Here is an 18,127-nt window from a genome sequence, read left to right on the forward strand (position 1 = left end):
CCCTGTGGCAAATAAATATGCCTAATATACTGGTTCCTACATTAGAGTACAGTGAATTATACATGTTCTTGTCTAATTAGCCACACAGCAATATAATTGAGGTTAAAAAAACAACTTGCAATTGAGCATGCACACATCAGTGTTAATAGCTGCTAAATCCATTAGGAAGTCAGACAAGTCTTACAAGGATATTTACAAGTAAATTTTACGATTGCTACAGACTTCAAAAAAGATGTTTCCACATACTTATGCAGGGGGCAATGGGCGATCGGCTTTGCTGGTAACCTTTGGCACATCGATTGCACGTGATGCCAGTCACACCATCTTTGCAGGGACATTGACCTGTGGTTTGATTACAGGTCTTGCCAGCTGCACCCACGGGGTGGCAATCGCATGCTGTGGGGGGAAAACACATAACATCATCAGAGAAAGAGGAAAAGTGACAGTCAATATCAAATAAGAGCAATCCCAGCAAATATCTCTTTCCCATAGAAAAGAAAGAACCAGGTAACCCTTCTTCCCCACCCATCTGAGAGGCAAACATGTTCCTCAAACATGACACTCCTCCAGACTATCACTTTTCACCTAATGTCTTCCCATACCTGAAATGCTCTCCTTCCTCATTTCTCTGCTTCTTGTCTTTAAGACTCAACCTGAATCCCACCTTCCAGAAGAGGTCTTTCCTAGTCCTCCCACCACTAGGGTCTTCCCTCTGGAATTGCTTTCTATTTATATTGTATATCTCTCTCTCTCTCTCTCGAGATATATATATATATATATATATATATATATATATATATATATATATATATATATACACACATATACAGAGAGAGAGAGAGAGAGAGAGAGGAGTTTAGAGTTGAAAAAGACCTTATTAATTATCTAGTTCAACCATGTCATTTTACCCATAAGGAAACTGAGACTCACAGATCTTATGTGATTTGCTCAAGGTTACACAGGTACTAAGTACAAGAGTTGGAATTCAAACCCAGATCCTGTCTCCAAATAATAGTATTCTTATTCAGGAAGACCCAAGTTCTAATCCTAATACTTGGTAAGTATCTAGTCAGATACTTACTCCTTGTGTGACCCTGAGAAAGTTATTAATCTTTCACTGCTTCACCTTCTTCAGATACTTACTCACTGTGTGACCCTGAGAAAGTCACTTACTTTTAATGCCTCATTTTCCTTCTCTGTAAAATTGTGAAATAAAGAGTATCTAAGAAGATGGCACATATAAAGCATTTTGCAAACCTTAACAAACTATTTAATTACTAGTTATTATTACACCACTCTTTCTCTTTCTGAAGTAACAATGGCTTTCTGGGTCACAATCATAAAAATTAGAAAATTGTAATATCAAAGCTTGTTAGAAACCTTAGAGATCACCCAACTCAACCCCTTCATTTTAAAGGAGGAGGAATCTGGTGCACAAAGAAGAGTTACAATCTGCTGAAGATCACCTGGTGAGTTACTGACAGAGCTAATTTGGCATCACCTAGTTTTGCTTATTGCATAATTTGGGAAGTGGTATGGAGACGAGGGACTGTGTTAGACTAAAATGAGTGTCAGAGGACTTGGGTTTGAATGCTACATGTGTGACCTTGGACAAGTCTCTTAACCTCTTCAAGCCTCGGTTTCCTCAGTGATAATGAGGGGATTGTACTATATGACCTCTGAAGCCTCTTCCAGCCCTAAGCCATGCTTCTATACTCCTTCTTGTATCTGGACAGATTCAACCATTTATGGCTCCAGCACTTAACTTCCTGAAAGCCCTAACCCCAAAAGCAGGAATCATAAATAGATCCCTGAGATGGTAATTTCTCCCAGAAATATCACTGCATGAGGCTTGCCAACTTCCAGATGGATAGCTAGAAAAGCCCTTGAACCCTTGACAAAGACAGGTCGGCCTTAGCTCTGGATTAAAAGTAAGGAAATACTCTACCCAGCAACACTGGGAGTTCTTGGGGCTAGCTAATTTAGTGGAGGAATGATATTGTAGTAACATGGCATTCTACCAGTGATCATCCTGTTGATTTCTGAACCTTCCTGGGCACATGCTGTGTCTGAAATGAATGGGAATACAAAAATTAAGATGTTGGGGATAGGGGCAGCTAGGTGGCACAGTGGATAGAGCACCAGCCCTGGAGTCAGGAGTACCTGAGTTCAAATCCGGCCTCAGACACTTAACACTTACTAGCTGTGTGACCCTGGGCAAGTCACTTAACCCCAATTGCCTCACTAAAAAAAAAAAAAAAAAAGATGTTGGGGATAGACTGGGATGAGATTCTGACCGGAAGCCACTTATATCAGGGGAAGGCTAAAATACCACACAAACAGTCCCTATAATGTGCTAAGGGGCGAAGTGGTGTAGACACCAATAGAGAAGGGACTCTTATGTGGAAATATTTCTTTTTCTTTCTGTTTAAAATCTTTTTATGTTCCATCTCAATGTATTTCTTAAAATTATGTTCTAGTATAGGTTAGGATTTTAATAACTAAATGTTTAGAAGAACCTATGTCAGAGAATAGGCTTTAACAACTATAGTTCCTAATAAAGAACCAACTTCTTTTCATAAGTCAATCAATAATCAACCCATAAACATTTATTAACCATCTATCATGTACCAGGAACTGTGCTAATGCTAATCACATTGGAGGAAAAGATGCTTAATGATAGCAAGGAAGCTCTGGACTTTCCTTCTCACTGGAAAAGGATCATCATAAGGTTTCATTCAAACCATAATATTTGCTGTAATTTTCTTTCTTTGCTTTGCTTTGCTGTAAGAGATAAGAAGCAGCAGGGCAATTAGCAGGAAGGCCTTGATAAGTAATATGCAAGAAAAGGTTTTGTGGTTTTTTTCCCCTCTTATCATACATATAACAGAAGTGGGAGAAAAGTCACCTTCAAGGGCTTTGGAGATCTAGTTGCCTTGAAGCTCCCCATATTTTTGTACAATGTGTCCTTTTCTTTTTTTCTTTAATATCTTTGGGATACAGACCTAGTAGTGGTACTGCTGAGTCAAAGGGTATGTATGCACAGTTTTATAGTCCTTTGGGCATCGTTCCAAATTGTTCTCCAGAATGGTTGGGCCAGTTCACAACTCTACAAACAATGCATAAGTGTCCCTGCTTTTCCATATGCCTTACAACATTTGTCATTTTCCTTAGCTAATCTAGTAGGTGTGAGCTGGTACCTCAGAGTTGTTTTAATTTGCATTTCTTTAATCAATAGTGATTTAGAACATTTTTTATATGACTATAAATAATTTTGATTTCTTTGTCTGAAAAACTACCTGTTCATATCCTTTAACCATTCAACTGGAGAATGACTCTTATTTTTATAAATTTGACTCAGTTCACTATATCTTTGAGATAAGTCCATTATCAAAGAAACTTCCTATACTACCATAGTACCCCAAGTATCCCTCCCCAAGAGACATCCCCATATGACAAATAGTGTGGTTTTTTGAGAGGAAAAAAAATAAGGCAGCATAACAGCATAGAGAACATCTAGAAAACATGTGTAGTATGTAACACCCATGGACCTTTTACCTCCACCAAGAGGTAGGTTGGGGGTGTCTTCTCATATCTCTTCATACAAGTTCCACTTGAGCATGATCAAATTTTAATCCCTAGGCTTTCTTTCAAGCCTGGCCCTTGGTGTGCAATAAATTATAATATTATGAAACTATTAAAATATGATTGGGATAGTATACCTGCTGACAAAGACTATCCTATATTTCCAATTCCAACATAATAAGGTCTCCCCAACAATCTATTATTCTTTATTATTGACATGATTATTCCCTTTCCATTAGAATGGACTGATAGGGAGAAGGAAGAATCCAAACTCCTAGAATTATTGCTAATCATTATTATTATTAATTGTTATTAATAATGTTGTGATTTAAAATCTACTTCCTCCTGCAAGTATAAGAAGTATGTCTATTTCACTGCTGGGCACTTATCTTTTTGGTGTATCTCTATGACTGGACAGGTGCCATGCATGACAATAAATCTGTATTTTCTCAATATATTTTAACTGTAGAAATTATAGTAAAAATGTTTGTTTGAACGCCTAAATCAGATTGCTTATAAAGTAATAACAACATCCTGAATTTGATGGCCCTTTGTACTTTTCAAAGGCCTTTCACTTATGTTGTTTCATCTAACAGTTCCATGATTTAGGCTAAGTCAAAGTATTATCACAGCCATTTTATAGTTGGTAAAACGAAGCTCACAGAGGTGAAATAATCTGTCCAAGGTTACAAAGCTAGCTAAGGAAAAAGTCAGGATTAAAATGCAGGTCTCTTAATTCCTGCATTCATGGACATCCTCTTCACTCTGACAGTTTAAAAAATTCCCTCTGACAGAAGGATCAGCACATTATCATTCAACACTAAATGCTGCTTGCTGTTAGTAAATCAGTTAGAGAAGAAAGCACATAAATTTAGGAGTATAGTAGGTCTGAGCAGTGCACCTAACCTGAAGACGGGCACACTGTTTCATGTGGTGCTCTCACTCAGCTGCTAAATTCCATTGGTTAGTGTGGCTTTAATGAGGCCATGCCTTTCCATCCTGACACCAGCCTGCCTTCTTGGCCAGCGTGTGTTTTTGGTCAAAGGAGACCTGAGAATGTAAGGACAACTCAGCCCCAAACCATCCTGGCCTTGTGGCACTGCTGCCTCGGTTTTATAAATAAACCAAAATCAGCTGCTCTTGATGAAAGTAAAGACCAGACCCTCATAGGACTTCCCATTTCAAGTGGACAGTTGGCGGGGCCTGAATCTTGGAAAAGACCGAAAGATATATAGGTTGCTTGCTGTACAGAACCCTTTGCTTCGGAAAAGGGAACAAGAGAGAGGGTTCAAACCACATATACTAAATGCAATAATGCTTCTGGGAAGGAAAAAGGTTGTTCAGTCAGAAGCTGTTAGAGCTTTAGTCCTCCCCATAAAATCCTTCACCTCTCACTCATTCACCCAGGAACAGTGTAGTCTGAGCTGAGCTGCATGGAATGAGGACCAGGGTAAAAGAAGCCCTCTCTTGGGCTCAAAGAAAGTGGTCATGTGAAAATGCTAGAACCCTTGTAGAAGGTGTATCCCCCTCCACCCCAAACTTTTTAGAGAGATTAGTCCCAATCAGAACTAGATCAACATGCTCAGTGACTTTTCTCCCCCTGGGAAGCTGATTTTTTTTTCAAGATAAATTGAATGCTTTCCATAACACATTGAATCCTTTCCACAGCATGTCACTGCCATTTGCAAAAACCAGGTAACATCTGGCCATGGAAAACAATCTGAAGCTTAAAAAAAAACCCAACACAACATCAAAAAAAAAGAACAGGAAAAAAGGAAAAGGCAGAGAGGAAGAAGGATAGGAAGAAAGAAAGAAAAAAGGTGAGAACAGAAGTCCAGGGTCCCTGAGAACCAAATATGAGTGGGTTTCTCATCAGTTCAACTGCTGGAACAGTTCCAAACAGTGGCTAAGCTGCCTTATTCCAGAATATTTCTGCTTAAGACTGGCAGAGAAGGCACATTTCTAGAAGCCTTGGGAGACCAAGGCAGATATAGGAGAGAGGAGAGGAATTCCCAGGGACAGTGTGGAGTCTGCTCCTTAAAAAGAAGCCAATGCATTTATAGAGTTTGCTCCCATTCACTGAACTATTTAGGAAGGCAGTGGAAGGAAGCATTGGCTGGTATGAGAAGACTTGTATCTAGTCCTACCCTTCTGTGGTCCTTGAGTAAGTCACTGCCCCCATTCTGGACCTCAGGTGTTTTTTTTTTCTATCTGTAAAATGATGGTGTTGAATCAGAAGCTCTCTAAGATTGGTTTCAGTTACAATATTTTATAATCTCATTTCTATACATGCCATTTTGCACATATGGTTATTAAGGTGGCTGCCTAACTCATGTCCATCTCCATTACTATGGGTTATTTTAGTGTTCAGGCTGAGAGGGGAAGAAATATCAGCACTGTCTCAGTTATAGCACCATGCCCATGTGAGTGCTTCACAAAGGAATTTTACTAGAAATGATGATTTTGGATTTTACTGTATGGGACTCAAAATGAAGAGTTCAATAAGTACTTTGTGATGGATTGTTTTACTGTTCCAATGTCACTCCTTTCCAACCCCCAACCCAGTGTGTGTCAGGATCTTTCAGTAATTTTTCTAATCAGTTATGAAACCCTTTACATTGAAGGCCTACAGGACCAGTTATCGTGCATTCTTGAACAAGTCACTTGATCTCTCTTGGCTTCAATAATGTAAAGGCATTGGACTATTTACCTTTGTATGACTTTCTGCAATATGGGGTTAAGGTTCCATTTTGCATTGTTTTTCTGGGAGGCCCACATGATTGGTGTGTCCAGTCATATCTTCAGAGGACCACCTCCTCCTTCTTTTATCTCCAGAGGAGATAGCCTGAAGATCTGAAATTCCTACCAACAAGGCAGCTTTTTGACAAATTTGGAACTCACTTTGTACACAAGTACCTAGCTAAATCATATGCCTGTTCTATGCCCTTGGGCTGGACTTTTAAAAGTGAGGCAGAGGCATAAGGGCACAGCCCTAGAAAGTAAAGAACTAAAAACAAGGGGGGGGGGAGCTATACCAAGACATGCACACGGTTCTTTGAAGATTGACCTGCACAACCAATTCTTGGGGAGTGGCAGCATTGAATTGACAGGGGAGTTTCTAAACCAACTAGAGGAGTTTCTGTATCAATCCAAGGACTTGATTCACCCCAGGAATTGCAAGATCTAGGACTTAGGGCCAGTGAAGCATAAAAGCATGATGAAGAGGAATAAATATGGTATTTCTCCTTCCTTGATGCTATGAGAGATATGAACTGTATAAAGCAGGAGCAGAGGAATCACTTTCTAGCAATCCCAACTTCTTTCCTTGATTAGTGAGGTCTCAGTCCTTTAGTGGCACCATATACCTGGAGAAAATATATATTCCCCCGGCAAATGGCGGGTGAGGGGGACTTGCCATGTGGGTAGTATTTGACTTCTAGCAATTCCCGATACTTTCAAGCACAGCACTGCTCAAGACAGCACTGTAAGTCTGAAGGACCATATACATTCCCTGGGGAAGGCAGACATCCACTGGAGAGACAAGGGAAATTGACCTGCCTGTTTATAGGTTTAGGTTTGAATCTGTTGGCATTCCTACTCAGGTGAAATGAAATCTTTCCCAAAATAGCTAACATGATATAGTGCCTTAACATTTGCAAAACATTTTACATTTTACCCTCACGAAGACCCTATAAGGTCAGTGCTATCATTACCCTCATTGTACAGGTGAGGAAATTGAGACTAAGAGAGATTAAATGGCTTGCCTAGGATCACACAGCTAATAATTATCTGAGTCAGTATGAACTCAGGTCTTCCTGACTCTAAGTCCAGGCCTCTAGTCACTATACCACCAAATATCACCATTTTACCACTATACCACTACGCCAAATTAATAATAGCATTTATAAAGTGCTTTGAGGTTTGCAAAGCATTTAACAGATATTATCTCACGTTATCCTGACTCAGAGGTAGGTGTAATTATCCTCTTTTTAAAGAGGATGAAATTGAGGCAGACAACCTATTAAGGAACTTGAGGCAGGATAAGAAAGAAAGGAAGGAAGGAAGGAAGGAAGGAAGGAAGGAAGGAAGGAAGGAAGGAAGGAAGGAAGGAAGGAAGGAAGGAAGGAAGGAAGGAAGGAAGGAAGGAAGGAAGGAAGGAAGGAAGGAAGGAAGGAAGGAAAGAAGGGAGGGAGGGAGGGAGGGAGGGAGAGGGGGAGGGGAGGGAGAGAAAGAAAGAAAGAGTACACCAACAGGGTTCTGACCACGACCAATTTCAGAGGGACTTTCCTATTCCTACTCCTGGGCACCATGCCACTCTAAATGCAGCCTAAGACTTCAATAGCTTTTGGATTGCTATATCATATACAATACCTAGTTCTTTTTTCATTGCAGTCTTACAATTACAGAACTTTACAATTAGCTCTATTAAATGTCATCCTATCTTTTTTTGAATCTGAAAATTTGTCAAGCATGTCAACTGTACCTTCATCTGAAACTTTGACAAAAATGTTGAACAGAGTAGAGTTATTTATAGAAAGATTCCTGGAGTCTTCCACATTACCAATGACCCATTAATGACTGCTCTTTGAATCTTACATCCAAACAGCTCCAAATCAACCAAATTATATTCCTGTCCAGCCTTCATCTCTTCATTTCATCAAGGAGGACAAGAAGTTAGAGTAGGAGAGATAGAACAACTCTGTCACAGGTCTTGCCTTGGGGGGATCAGTATGGTACAGTGGAAAGTGCATGGAATTTGGATTCAGAGGATCCTGGTTTTACCTCAACCCTGTCACTCAACCCTTGTGACTTCAGACAAGTGATTTTACCTCTCTAGCACTCATTATCCTTGCTTGGAATGTGAGGGGGTTGTACTAGATGACTTCTGAAGTCTCTTCTAGTTCTAAATCTTATAAACCAATGATCTTTTCCCATCCTATCTTGGAAAAATCACTTTAATTTTAGTCTTTTAGGGAGAAAATATCTAGGTGCTGGGGGCAGTGGATAAAGCACTGGCCCTGAGATTCAGGAGGACCTAGTTCAAATTTGGCCTCAGACACTTGACACTTACTGTGTGACCTTGGGCAAGTCACTTAACCTTCATTGCCCTGCAAAAAAAGGGGGGGGGGGAAGAAAAAGAAAATATCTAGGTGCCACGTTTGATGGATCCTGACCAAAGGTAACCTTATAACCTTAACCCAAACTTTAAAAGGTATAGAGAAGTGGAATAATGAAGTGGGAAAGTGAACCTGGATTCAAATGCTTCCTCTACCATCTATGACTTCTGTGACTTTGAACAAGTCACATAACTTCTCAGGATCTGCTTCCTCATGTGTAAAATGAGGGAGATGATTTCTTTTTTCAGGTCTAAATTATGTGAGAAATAATGCTTCCCTTGAAAATTCCAGAAGCCTGAATTTTGGGGCTCTGATTAGGGGAGCACCACAACACTACTGTTCCTCGGAGCAGATGAGAAGGTGAATCAATGGAGGCTTCAGGGAAATACTGGGGGCTGAAATACCTGGAGAAAGCAAAGTATAAATTATTCTGTCACTTTCTAAGAAGTATTTCATCCAGGAATTGTATTTGCTTAGAGTGAAATATCCTTTTCTGCTTTGAACCAGACAGGTCCATGGGTAAGGACCTCCTCCAGAGAAAGTTCAGTATTGGAAGCCAGCAGAGAAAGCCAGGCAGCTGAGGCCAGACCCTGCCATATGGCTCAGAGAGCAATATTTGCCTGATGGTTGCTCTGTGAGGGTACCAGTAATGAGTCCTGATGGACATTTCTCAAGGAAGACAGAGGATAAGTGCAGTGAATGCAGAAAGAAATCACTACAAGTCTTTAAAAGACTGATTAAAACATAAAGAATAGTATGCGATCTGTAGTTCAGGGCTAGTGGGGTCAGTGGCATCTGGATTTCAGCCCCTGTGGAAGGGAGGCAGTAGCCTTTATTGGGGAGAGAGGAAAGTGTCAGGACTTTGGCTTCTTTTCGTGGTATGAAAGAAGGGTGTTTGATGATGGGCAGTATAAGAAGAAGCAAACAAGATACGAACACTAGAAAATATCTAACAAGCATCCAAACTCAGGTGGGATGTAGTCATTGTGGAGTGGGTGCTGGCCATTCAAAACAGAAGGATGGATGACATGTCAGAGTCTTATTAGAAATGGGCCAGGGTACCAGGTGGGAAGGAGTCAATTAATTAACATAGTTGATTATATTGATTAATTTCCAAGTTCTATATGAATAAAGGACAAAGATGACATGGGAACCTACTCCTAGAGTGAAAATTAAAAAAAAAAAACCAACACCAGTGGATTTTGGCTGAAAACTTCAGACCTTGAGTTTTCCAGCAGATTTTAAGGCAAACATCTCAATGATCTTTTTATTCTTTTATAATTAACTCAGTCTATTTTGCTGTGCCTTGTATCAGAAACAAAGGACAAGAAAATACGTAGCTCATAATCTATATTTAAAAATTTTTTAATTAAAATTTTTATTTTTAATTTTTCTCAATTACTTGTAAATTATTTTTTGTTCCAAATTTACTCCTACTCTCCCCTCTCTCCCTCCCTCCCAAGGTCAGCAAGCAATTTGATATAGGTTATGCACTACTATCATGCTAAACATACTTCCATATCAATCAGATCAAAAGGAAAAACATGCAAGAAAGAATAAACAAGAACAATAACAAAAAGCAACAACAAAAGTGAAAACAGTATTCTTCACTCTGCATTCAGACTCCACAGTTCTCTCTCTGAATGTGGAGAGCATTTTCCACCATAGGTCTTTTGGCATTGTCTTGGATCACTGTATTGCTGAAAAGAGTCAAGTCTATCACAGTTGGTCATCTCACAATGTTATTGATGCTGCGTACAATATTCTCTTGGTTCTTCTCATTTCACTCAGCATCAATTCATGTAAGTCTTTCCAGGTTTTTCTGAAATCCATCTGCTTATCATTTCTCACAGCACAATAGTACTCCATTACATTCATATACCACAGCTTGTTTAGCCATTCCCCAATTAATGGGCATCCCCTGAATTTCCAATTCTTTGCCACCACAAAAAGAGCAACTATGAATATTTTTGTACATTTGGGTCCTTTTCCCTTTTTAATTATCTCTTTGGGTTGTAATATAAACCTAGTAGTGGTATTTCTGTGTCAAAGGGTATGCACATGCCTTTTGGGCATGGTTCCAAATTATTCTCCAGAATGGTTAGATCAGTTCACAGCTCTACCAACAGTGCATTAGTTTTCCAATTTTCCCACATCTTCTCCAACATTTATCATTTTCCTTTTTTGTCCTATCAGCCAAATGGATAGGTGTGAGGTGGTACCTTAGAGTAGTCTTAATTTGCATTTCTCTAATCAGTAGTGATTGAGAACATTTTTTCAGCTCATAATCTATAAAATAGAAGATAACATATACATTCTACTAGAGGAAAAGACAAGGAAAAAAAGAGATTCAGTGAAGATTTGATTTTTTTTAAAATCCCATGTATCCTGGTCTTTATAGTGTAATCAGTTCACCTCTCTATGGAAAAGAATAGGGAACTTCACCTCTTCTAGGGAAGAGGGAAAGAATAGATAACTGAAAGCCAGAGAGATAAACCATCAACTTAATATCAATCAGCAACACCAACATCCTCCCTTCCTCCACTTAGACAACAGTTGCTAAAGAAGAACAAAAACAAATGAATCCAGCTCTTCTTTCCCCTGTTATTCAATTCTAAATGCACAAAAAAAGACAACAGAAAAGGTGGGGGAGCAATGCAATGAGGTGAATAACCGAAAACGAGGTTAGGATGCCAAGGTTGTAATCCTGGTTCTGACTCTAACTAGTGGGTCACCCCATGGCAACTCTTCTCCCCCTCCCTGGTCTCAGTTTCTTCCTATGCAAAATGAGGGGGTTGGTCTGCATGCACTCTAAGCTCCCTTTCAGCTCTAACATTCTAGGCTTTCAAGACCTAGGTAACCACATTCTTATTGCCCCTATTTTGTAGCTGACAAGAAAAACACAGGTCAAGACAGATGGTTTTCATAACCTACATGTGAAATGTATATGTATATGTATATATGAACAGAGTGTGGGGAGGGGGGAGGTCTGAAAGGGTTTGGGGGAGGGAGAGGAAAACAGGAAAACATAGCCTTTGTAATAGCAGAGAGAATTCTGACTGGACTAAATAGCCCTGGAGCTGAGTTACGAGAACCTTTCTACTGCTTTCTTGGAGTGTACATTTGATGGTACGATTCCCATTTCTCTGCTCTAGCTTTGTACGCATGGCTGTGCAGCAAATTTGGGTGTGGTTTTCATCATCTGTCAAATTTGCATCCAAAACATATGCATCTTTTATCTAGATTGTGCAACTATATCACAGCAAGTCTTTTGTGCAACTCTGTCACAGCAAGTTATCAAAGGTTGACCTAGCTAGTCCCAGGGGATCTATCTCAGAACAAATACCAAGCCTGGATATCACCAAGAAGAAATATTGGTAGCTAGCATTTACATAAGTACATAATTTCATATGTAACAATACTTAGAGATTAGGAAATCCCTCAAACTATGAGCTCTGCCTCATCTTCAAAATGGGAAAGGGCAGGAATTGATTGGTTTATTTTCTACCGTAATTGTTTCTGTGTGTGAGTGACTGATTTTGTGAGAGTACATACACATATACCTTTTTTGAGGGGTGGGGCAATGAGATTTAAATGACTTGCCCAGGGCCACACAGCTTGTAAGTGTCAAGTGTCTGAGGCTGGATTTGAACTCAGGTCCTCCTGTATCCAGGGCCAGTGCTTTATCCACTGCGCCATCTAGCTGACACCAAGAGATATCCTTTTAAAAACCAGACCTGTAATTTCATTGGTGTGGAGAGTTCTCAGAGGAAATTTTTTCTATTAATGAAGATTAGCCCCTTTGTTAAAATTTACCATCTTAGAGAGTTTCCTGGAAGCACTGAGAAGTTAACTGTCCTGCTAAGGGTCTAGTATGAGTCAGAAGTGGGACTTGAACCCATGTGTGTCAGAAACAAGACTTGAACCCATGTCTCATTGACTCTGGAGCCATCCCTCTATCCACTATGCCAAAATGCTTTTGATTTGAAAAATAATTTTCCAAGTTTCTTGTATTTTGTAAAATAGCATTTTCCCAGCCCTCATCCCACAGGAGGATACTTGGATACAAAAGGACAAAGGATCTCAATTGTTCCCTTGGCACAATAAGTATAAACCCTAGACCAAAATCTCTTTGGTGCACTCCACAAGTTCCTTTAGTAACTGTGGGTCACTCAAGGGAATGGGTTGACACTCTTTTCAGGGAATGAATCAATTTGTTGAATATCTACTACGTGTCAAGTGTTGCACTTAGGATGCTGAAAGAAGGAGCTCCTGTTACTTAACCTGGAACTATAGAATTGCAGAGACAAAAGATCCTCATCATCATCACTGGCATGTGGCCCAGTAGAAAAAAGGGACACTGGGTTTGGAGGGAGAGAACTTGAGTTCAAATTTGTACTGTGCTACTTAGTACCTGTAACAAGTCACTTAATCTCTAGGGGCCGGAGGTGGCTAGGTGGCGCAGTGGATAAAGCACTGGCCCTGGATTCAGGAGTACCTGAGTTCAAATCTGGCCTGAGACACTTAACACTTACTAGCTGTGTGACCCTAGGCAAGTCACTTAACCCCCATTGCCCCACAAAATATATATATATATATATATATATATAAAATCTCTAGGGGCCTCAAATGTAAAATGAGGGAGTTGCACAACAATATCTCTAGGATCCCCTTCAGTTCTACATCCTATGATTCTGATGACAGACACTTATATAGGACTTTAAAAGTTTACACAGTGCTTTCCTCATAATAAAACTGTAAGATAAGATATTACAAATTATCTCCATTTTTATGAATAAGGAAATTAAGGTTCATGAAAGTTGTGACTTTCCCAGGGTCACAAAGGTAATATGACTTCAACTCCAGTATTCTTTCCACTGCAACACAATGCCTACTAGATCTTCTCATCCAATTCCCTCATTTTATAGAAGAGAAAGATCATCCAATTAGTAAATGTCAGAGGCAGGTTTTGAACTCAGAGCCTGCTTTCTTTTCACTGCACCAGTACTTAACCACCTTAGACCTCAGTTTCATTGTGTGCAGAATAAGGAGTTTGGGATAGATAGCCTCGGGGGTCTCTTCCAGCTCCAGATCTGTGATCCTATATGCTCAGGCTCAGAGAGGTAAGATGACTTGTCCATGGTACTTACTGCTCTGCAGGTTGAGAATAAACATATTCTATCCCAGAGAGGATACACTTTCCTACAGAATAGGATGCACAATAGATTGTCAGATCCTTGAGGGTGGCCAAATATTGTTTGTCACAGTGCCTTACACACAGCTGACCTACAAGAAGTTTTGTTCAACTGAGTTGAGTCCACATTCATAAGGTTCTAAGATTGAGGAGCTCCTCTTTTTTTTTTTAGGTCTGATGATCTTTGGGTCAATGAATTCAAATGTTTCCAATGTAGAAGCGAGAGGATGGGGTTTTATCTGATTTTAGTATCTCCAGTGATCCACTCCAGCCATATATCTGCCATGTTCCCTGATGTTACATCCTCTGGGCCAACAAAAACCATGCCCTAGGAGCTCTCACTCTTGAGGTCAAGCTATGAGTACAAACCCACATAGCCCATTCTATCCAGGCAACCTCAATCATACTAAAACAAATCAGTAATACTTGTTGGAAGGTATCACACAACTACTAGATCATAGATTTAGAGCTGGTCAGCATGTCAATACACTCTCCTATGGCTCTACTCAACATCCCTTTAACTTCTTAGACCAAAATACCATTCCCCAGCCACCATTCTCCTAAATGTGTTGTCTCATTCATTAGAATGTTAGCTCTTTTAGGCAGATTTCAGAAAAACCTGGAAAGACTTAAAGAACTGATGAAGTGGGAAGAACCAGGAGAACACTGTACACAGTAATAGTAATATTGTGCAATGATTGACTTAGCTCTCCTCAGCAATAAAATGACCCAAGACAAGTTACAAAAGATTCATGATATAAAATACTTTCTGCATCCAGAGAAATAAATGATGGAGTCTGATTATAGATCATAGCATACTATTTTCCCTTTTTTGTTTTGTGTTTTTTTTCCATTTGTTCTGTTTCTTCTTTCACAACATGACTGATGTGAAAATCATGATTACACATGTATTATCTATATCAGATTGCTTGGCATTTTGGGGAGGGGGAGAGAGAAAAATTTGGAACTCAAGATTTTTCAAAAAGTGAATGTTGAAAAGTATCTGGGGGGGGCAGCTAGGTGGCACACTATCCCTGGATTCAGGAGGACCCGAGTTCAAATCTGATCTCAAACTCTAGACATTTACTAGCTGTGTGACCCTGGGCAAGTCACTTAGCCCTCACTGCCCTGAAAAAAAAAAGTGTCTTTAGATGTAATTGAAAAAATAATATAGTATATTAAACAAAAATACTAATAAAAGAAAAAAGAATGTAAGGTCCTTGAAAGCAGGAACTGTTTAACTTTTGTATTTGTATTCTTACTACTTAGTACAGTGCCTGATATGTAATAAGGACTTAATGATTTTCATTTCATTACAAAATGTAAGGAATACTGGGCTAATTGTCCTAGAGAACATGAGCCTTAATAGTTCTATCTGTAGGCAAGCAAGCCCACCCCATAGCTTATTGCCTTCACTATACAGATGTAGAAGTCAATCCAAAGTCAGTCACTAAAAACTAAGAAGGCACTAAACAAAGATACAACAGTCAATCCAAATGCTGAGTATGGCCCGGTTCCTTAAAGAGATTCTGACAAAGATAAAGCAAAGCTCTGCCTCCTTATCTTCTCAAGATCTGTTTTGAAATGGACCTCAGAGGGTATCTAGTCAAACCCATAGCTGAAAAAGAATCCCCTCAATATCATATTTGACAAGTGGTTAAGCAGTTTCTGCTTGAGTTGCGACTGGGACCCACAGCCTCCCCAGGCAGTTCTTTCCACTTTGCAATAAACTGTTAGGAATTTTTTCCCTTACCTCAAGCCTAAATGTAATTGCGTCTTAACAACTTTCACCCAGTTCTATCTTCTGAATCAAAGAAAAAAGGCACTTTCCTCATCCATGTGATATTCCTTCAAAATTTGAAGACAACACTCACATCCCCCTAAATATTTTCTTCTTCAGGCTAAATACTCTCTGCTCTTTAACCAATCCTCATAAAGCATAAACTCAAGATCTGTCACCATCTTGGTTACACTCCCCCGGATGCTTTCAAGTTTATCAACCTTCTTCCTAAAATTTGGTGCTGTGAATTCAATACAATACTCCAGGTAGAATTTGACCAGGATATAATACAATGGGACACTTTGCCTCTCTTAATTTGTTCACTTTTTATAGCTTCCATACTACACTATTGGCTCATGTGGAGTTTGAGTTTCACTAAAATCCCCCATCTTTTGGGGGGGGGGGCGGGGCAATGAGAGTTAAGTGACTGAGTCCAGATTTGAACTCAGGTCCTCCTGAATCCAAATCCCCCATCTTTTTCAGATGAATGGTATAACTATGTGTCCCTCGTTGTGTATTTATGAAATTGATGTTTAGGGGGCAGCTAGGTAGCGCAGTAGATAAAGCACCGTCCCTGGATTCAGGAGGACCTGAGTTCAAATCCAGCCTCAGACATGACACTTGCTAGCTGTGTGACCTGGGCAAGTCACTTAACCCCCACTGCCCTGAAAAAAAAGAAAAGAAAAGAAAGAGATTGATGTTTAGTCTAAATTTAAACCTTTGCACGTCTCTTTACTAAATTTGGTCATGTTAGATTTAACAAAATATTCTAGCCTGTCAAGATCTTTTTGAATCCTCAGTCTCCCAATCCATTATGTGTTAGTTATCCCTCCCAAATTTGTGTTATTTAACAAATTTGGTAAAGCCTGACATATACACTTTTACCCAAGTCACTAATAAAAATAACAAACTATATAGTTCCAGGCCCAGATTCCTCTAGCACCCCAGGCATTAATGACTACTGAGTTATTAATGACTATTCCTTCGATATGATGATTCAACCAGTTTAAAATTTATCTAATTGTACTATGATGTAGCAGATATCATTCCATCTTTTCCACAAGAATAGCATGACAGATTTTGTCAAATGCTCTGCTAAATTTTGGATAAACTCTACCTATAGCATTTATTCCTCTACCTCAGAGAAGACTGTATCAATTATGGATGCCACAAAACACTTTGTAACTCTCTGACATAATATGTAATAGTGGGTGTCATGGTCATCTCTGTTTGTGTCTTATCCCCTTAACTGAAATGTCAGCTCTATGAAGGGAAGAACCTTTTATTTGAATTCTATCTCCTCCATTGGCTAGCATGGTCTTTGCATGTAGTGGGCATTTAATGAATGTTTATTGATTAAATGAGAAATGGTGCTTGTCTGTGCAAGGAACGACTCCTCAAATCATCAGAAGTCAAAAACACCAAAAACAATTAGAATCTATCAGGCTAGATAAGCCCAGGCTGTGTCCTCTAACAAGTTCCATTCCCTCATTTGGAAGCCATAACAGCAGGCTACAGGATTTAAAAGGCTACCCCTGGGTGGCAAAAGTTAAGTTAAAACACCCACCGTTTAACCGAGAGAGTCATAAAACCGTTTATATTCATAGGTTATAAATTTCCTCCCTCAAGAGAACTGCTGGAGCCTATGCAGCTTGACAGTTCCCTGCTCAACTTGAAATTGTTCTTTGCATTAGGGGCAGGCAGATATACAGATAATAATTAGCATACCCTAGTGAAGGATGAAATTGCAGAATTGAGGTCAAACCAGGAACTGGCTGCAGTGGTTGGTTAGTATGGTGAATCAGCACATGTTCTCTCAAAGAGAACCTGAGATGTGGGATAAGATCTGCCAACACACACTTGCTGGGAGCATGACAACTGCCACAACATGCTTCCTGGAGAATATTGATTTTACTTTCACAAGACATTGGCTCTTGACTAGATGCATTTACTCAGCTGTGTTAAACCACAGACATGAAGGGGGCATGGGAGTGACTGAAAGAATCAAGTCTTACAGAAACAGCTTGCTCAATGAGATGGAACATGAGCCCTTTGTAAGGTGATCACATTCGACTCACATGAGACTCCGAGAATGCCTCTGCCCATCACAGATGGTTTGGTAAGATGATAAATTAATATTGTTATCAATGGGGACATGGCTTGAACAGTTAAATAGCAACTCCTTCAATGCTCACTCAAAAAAAAAAAAAAGAAAAAAAGAACAGCCCCTAGTCCCCCAAAGTCCATAAAGAAGATGAATGGAAAACAAAACCTTCTATCTTTTGACAGATTCCAAGACGAGTATCATTCACAAACCATTCTGCGGAAAAATAGGGGAAATTCATCTCATCTGACTTTGTATGGGACAACAGCCTATGCCAACAATGGACCCTTCCCCATGCTGTGAAATTGCCCTGAATAGCTAGTGAGTGCAGCCTCCTGTTCCCTGGC

General features: G+C 39.6%; 1 protein-coding gene across 1 annotated transcript in view; it reads right to left on the reverse strand.

Moving 5' to 3' along the window:
• The window catches only part of NTN1 (netrin 1), a 367,906-nt gene that overhangs the window by 123,381 nt on the left and 226,398 nt on the right, over nucleotides 1-18,127 (reverse strand). The window contains exon 4 of the mRNA XM_044000003.1: nucleotides 247-396. Coding sequence (XP_043855938.1) covers nucleotides 247-396 — 150 coding nt within the window. The remainder of the gene's footprint in view (nucleotides 1-246; nucleotides 397-18,127) is intronic.

This window comes from Dromiciops gliroides, chromosome 4, assembly GCF_019393635.1.
Source record: "Dromiciops gliroides isolate mDroGli1 chromosome 4, mDroGli1.pri, whole genome shotgun sequence".
In the NCBI taxonomy this organism is placed as follows: Eukaryota; Metazoa; Chordata; class Mammalia; order Microbiotheria; family Microbiotheriidae; genus Dromiciops; species Dromiciops gliroides.